This window comes from Pundamilia nyererei, unplaced genomic scaffold (genome assembly GCF_000239375.1).
Source record: "Pundamilia nyererei isolate P.nyererei 1_Seehausen unplaced genomic scaffold, PunNye1.0 scaffold00287, whole genome shotgun sequence".
In the NCBI taxonomy this organism is placed as follows: domain Eukaryota; kingdom Metazoa; phylum Chordata; class Actinopteri; order Cichliformes; family Cichlidae; genus Pundamilia; species Pundamilia nyererei.
In genome coordinates, this window is record NW_005187688.1 from 13,608 (window position 1) to 19,089 (window position 5,482).

At 43.3% G+C, this 5,482-nt stretch overlaps 1 protein-coding gene across 1 annotated transcript in view; it reads left to right on the forward strand.

Annotated features, from left to right (window-relative positions):
• The window catches only part of LOC102212596 (trichohyalin), a 19,358-nt gene that overhangs the window by 4,360 nt on the left and 9,516 nt on the right, over positions 1-5,482 (forward strand). Inside the window, exons 7-11 of the mRNA XM_005750793.2 lie at positions 1,424-1,589; positions 1,673-1,779; positions 1,978-2,349; positions 2,432-2,558; positions 4,619-4,773. Of these exons, the coding sequence (XP_005750850.2) occupies positions 1,424-1,589; positions 1,673-1,779; positions 1,978-2,349; positions 2,432-2,558; positions 4,619-4,773 (927 nt within the window). The remainder of the gene's footprint in view (positions 1-1,423; positions 1,590-1,672; positions 1,780-1,977; positions 2,350-2,431; positions 2,559-4,618; positions 4,774-5,482) is intronic.

Genomic DNA, 5,482 nt, shown 5'->3' on the forward strand with positions numbered 1-5,482 from the left:
GATGTAGTAAGCGACGTACGAAGAACGGGCCCCAGGTCAACTATAATCAGAATCATTTATGATTTTATTCATTTTTGCTCAAAAGTAAGTTAATGTAAAAGAGGTCGCATTGGCCTTACATGTAAAATGGACTAAAGAAATGGTGTGATGGGGTGAACTTTGACCCCAGAGTGTGATTATGTGCTGATTCAAAAACAGCATTCTGACTAAGGTTCAGCATACACCAATCTGTGCTAAGTCAAAGTATTTCCTGTTATTTTCAGTCAAAAACAGGGTGTCTGTGTAGGTCTGCAGGCCCCAAACTGCAAAACGAGAAGAACATGAAACACAGCATTAACAATTTATACTGTATAGTTTAAATAACTGGGATCATTTTGACCCCAGAGGATAAAAGCAGGGCAGCATCAACAACTATTTATTGTTCTTGCTTTTAAGATGTTTCAGAAGTTCTCATCATTTCAAAATTGTGCAAACGTTTTCATGCAGCTGTGCACCAAAAGTGAAACTCTGCAAAGTTATCAGTGCTAATTACTGTCAAATCCTTTTGCTGCTTCCTCCATGCAGCCTCAGGCATTGTACATTTATGTGTTCATCAGTGTTCATGTTGGTCTGAATACTGAATTTTACAGAACACAACAAGCGATGTCAAAGTACAGAGAAGCTGAGGAACAAAGCTGTCAGGACCAGCCTGATGTTAGTTCACATTTATTATATAGTTCAGTGTAGTTTTTATACACGTCTGTGTGGTTAGAATGAAAAAAGTTCATGTGGTAAATTCAGCTCTTGATAGGAGGCTGAATCAGCGTTTGAGAGTTAATGCAATGATTTTATTTCTTAGGGTAATTAAAACACCTACAGTACAGTACATATACTAAACAGTCACAAAAATATTACAATATTTAAATGTAGCTTTTTGCTATTTTACATAAACGTGTATTGTTACTCTAAGGAAACATTTGTTTAATCCTCTTGCTACATGCATAAGGACACTAAGAGAGTCTGGTGTCTGTCAGGCTGCTCCTCGGTCACTGGAGGAGCTTCTCCTCCTGAAACATGAATGAAATTCCACTTTCATGCGTCTGTTTATTTGAAAAGCAAACACAGGAACCATTTGTATTGAAGTGCTCCAAAGCTTTGTCTGAGTAAAGGTGCATCCATCCACTGAAGCTTGCAGTCCTTCATCTTTGTTACAGGTTTTCTTCTAGTGGCCAAAAGTCATAACATCATTTTATTGTATTTAAAAAGGCTTTATCAAACCCAGAGCCAGAATTACTGCTATAGCTGTTTCATTTAATGAAGTTCACTTATAATCGTGATTGTTCTACACAAATATTGTCAGTTTTTTCATGACAGTTTAAAAAAGAAGTTTGTGGTTTTATTTGAAGCTGCTGATTTAATAAATTATATCTGTCTCCCTCCTCAGGTCAGTCAGTTTAGGTGACACCAATAGTCTCCTTTGCAAGCAACTTGTCCAATCAGAGCAGGCCAACCACGCCCTGAAGGAGGACCTCCAGAAGCTGACGAATGATTGGATGACAGCTGTGGAAGAGGCAGAGCAGCGAGAGGCTGATTTGCAGAAAGAGCGAGAGGTCTGCAGTTTAATTGAATTTGAAAGTGACCATTCAGATGGCAGTTATTGTGTTTCTATATTTGTGTGTGTGTGTGTGTGTAGCGTCGGCTGTGTCTTGTGGGGGAGCAGCAGGCTCGGTTGCTGTCTATCTGGAGATCTGTGGCTGCTCTGAGACGGGACTGCCACGCTATGAAAACGGCTGCTGACAGGTACGTCCGAGGCGAGGCTGCTTCACTCAGAGCACCGTCTCTACAGTTGGTCCAGTTATTAGCACCACCAATCAGCATTCGGACGAATTCAAAGACCCTAAAGAAGAGAGAACTTTAGAAGAGGACAGGGTTCAGACCGTTTTCAAAATGACCAACCTGAGCTTGTAAACATGCTGACCCACCTGTCTGTGTCTGCAGGGACCTGTGGCAGCTGAAGGCCGAGTTTTCTCGCCTCTCATCCGTTCTCCTCTCCAGCTGTGACTCTGTCTCCTCCTCTCTGAGGCTCAGCACACTTTACATTAATCCTCTCTCCTTCTCCGCTTCTCCCCTTCTTCTCGCTTCCCACTTTCCTCCCTTTTCATTCTATTCTCCTCCTCCGTCCTCCGATCTGGCCCTTTGTCCTCCGAACTCTTCTGCACCTCCTCTCCTCTCATCCACAATGCGAATCTTTTCTTTGGGAGAGTTGGAACTCAAAGAGGAGAAGGATGAGGAAAGGAGGGACGAGGACGAGCAAGGCACTTCAGAGGTGAAGTCTGTTCAGGAGACTCAAGTTTTACAGCTGCAGCAGAGGTAAATTAGCTTCTACCAGACGTTCAAACACGTCCTGCACCTCCCTCTGTTCTCCTCTCGATCATTCTCCTTTCTTTGCCAGGATTGAGGCGCTCACTGGCTCACTGCAGACCGAGGTCAGTCTGAGGGAGGAGAGCGAGAGGGAGGCCGAGAGACATAGAGTAATACAGAGAAGCCTGCAGTCTGTGAGCCATGCTGTGATCAAACTGGTGAGTGTGTTATGTTGGTCAGATGTCCAAGGACAGCGTTTCTATTGTCCTGTTTAACGAAGTCAAATAGAAACTGGATCACTGCTGTTGTTACATGAGTACAGTTATTATTGAACACGTCACCAGTTTTATCAGTCAGTCTATTTCTGAAGGGGGTGTTGGCCAGTAACAACCAGTAACAACCAGTAACAACCCATCCAATATTCAAAGACGTCAAACCATAGATGTTCATACATTAATCTGTAATAATGAGAAATGACACAGGGGAAATATTAAATACTGAAATGTATTTAATGCTTTGTTGGTGACGACAGCTTTTGTATGGAGAAATTGCTCAGGTGGGATTTTTGACGCGTTCTACAAGCAGCTTTTTAAATCCTGAAGGTTGCAAAAAGAACTCAAGTGCAGAGATTTTCATTTGGATTCAGGTCAGCTGATTGGCCGGCCAGCTGTAACATCATCTCTGAAACCAACTCAACGTTCTCAGCTGTTTGTTTTGCTAAAACAATTTACTATTTATTATATATTCGTCTCTATGAAGCATGCCAGTGCTGTATGCTGAAAAACAGCCCACAAACAGGATGTTCCCACCTCTAGACTTCACTGTGGGTTTGGGGTTTTGGGGCTGATATGCGGTGCCCCTTGACATCCAAACATGGTGGATTACGGCATCTGCAGAGTTCATTTTTGGTCTTGTCTGACCAAACTAAAGTTTACACTCACCATTTATAGGCATAGAGACCTCCAGAGACCTTACACGTGGAAATCTTGCCACCACACTGGGAGAGCACCATGAGGTTGTCCTCAGGGTGCTGTATCACTTCGCTCCCACACTGCAGGCTTACTTGTGGTTCCTGGGATGTTCAAAAGTAGAATGGGAGGCAGAGCCTTGAACTTTCAGGTCCCTCTTCTGCGGAAGAAACTCGCAGCTTGGATTCAGGAGACAGACCCCATCTGTACTTTTAAGATTAGGCCTTTTTGACAAAGCTTGAAGTTGGGGCTGGATCAGGTCACCCAGCTTTATTTAAATCCCTGAAAGTGATGACGTCTCTCCCAGAGCTCTAGTTCAGGGACATCTACCTGTATCTTGTAGAGAAACGCTCCCCTTATATTGATGCCAGGATTAAAGCTTTCAAAGTGTGGACAGCTGTGTGTTTTCGACCTAGATGGGTAAACAATGCCACTGTGTAGGAGACGAAGAACAAGAGGTTGTTCACTGTTGAAGCACAGGTTAGCGCTACATAGCTAGCTTCAATGAACTCGCACTCGTCTTACGTTTAGTTGACTTTGATATTTACTGTGTAGGGTTAGAAAAGTTGTGTCATAACAGTGAAGTTGACAGAGTATTTTTCCGACGTCAGTAAATCATTCCTGCAGTTTGAATGAGCCACCACAGGGTTGCTGTGGAGAAGCAGGGATCGGTGCGATTTGGCCCGTAAGGCGGGGTTAGGAGAGCTGTGTTCACATACGGGTGCCATACTCTGTGTTCCCTCTGGCAGCTGTAAACGAGCGTCAGTTAGTGCATCCACCAGCTCAGCAGCTGTCTGTCACTTCTGCTATTTTAAACTAAAAGATGTTTGAAGGATCCCTGGAGGGCAAAGGATGCAATACCGTTTTGCCCTCCAGGTGGGCGTGTCCCAGTAGCTCTGATGTCACGTGGAAGCTATGACGAGTCTGCGAGTGTGGGCAGGATTGGACACAAATATTGTGGGAGTGACAAACGGACAGGAGGGTAATGCTCAGAGGTAAAGTAGTCCCATGCATGGCTCTACTTCCCATGATGCAATGAGCATTCTTCTCTCACCATGTGTTTATACACCACTCTGCATTTAACGGAGTTATTTTTAATCTCTGGCTGTTTCTCTCTGTTAGTGTAGGGTCTTTACCTTCCAATATACAGTCTATGAGGCGGCTGTTGTTGTGATTTGACGCTATAGCAATATAATTGAATTCTTGCAGTAGTTCGTGTTGATGGCTGGTCTACATGAAGCCCTAAGAGCCTCTGTCAGCAGCAGTAAGTGAAGCATTTGAAGTTAGCTTGTGTTCTACTTTGTGTTCAGTCCCGAGTCCTGACCTCAGCCAGCAGTCAGTCGCTGAACATCTCCTCAGAGGGTGTCCTTAGCCTGGATCTGTCCTGCTTGCTTTCCGTCCTGTCTCAGACCGAGAGCGCCCTACAGTGGAGAAATGAGGAATTACAGGTAAACAACATAATATAGTTCTTATATGCAAAGTCACTACTGTTTTTATGATTGTGTCAGTGTAGCCACAATATCTGCCTCCTGATCCCTGATTGTCTACAGGTTTTCACAGTTTCACACCAGTTTGTTGGAAAGTGTGTATTTGTCATGTGAAATACTTCAAAGTGCAGGTTTTAACACCAAAGTACTGAAGTAGTTAAAATTGTGTATACTGTTCAAAACTTCCTGTTACTGAGTGTTGGCTGTGCAAACTGCCAGGATTAGTCCATCATCTTAAGGAGTTGTGTGTTTAGGCCCAGACTGTGCTGTAGTGTGTTACACTGATGTTCATGGTTCCCAGACAAAACAAGTCTGTGTGGACAGCGCTGTGCAGCTGATCCTAAAGCGACATGACAGCGCTTCAAACAAGTACGGACGGCTACATTGTAACTGAAAATGATCATTTTCACACATTTCTGATAAATTCAATTTTCCCTTAATGTTGTATTAAAGCATAATTTTGTTGTAGGACAGCTCCTTAATTTGAACTAATTTAAATAAATTACATGAAATAAAAAATCATTATCACATTTAAAATATTGCAAATGTATTTTAGATGTCTAAAGTTACTCAGCCTGATGTTCATTATACAGTCAAAAAGCGGCACACGCACGCCTGCAGTCTGAGTGTGTGTGTGTGTGTGTGTGTGTGTGTGTGTGTGTGTGTGTGTGTGTGTGTGTGTGTGTG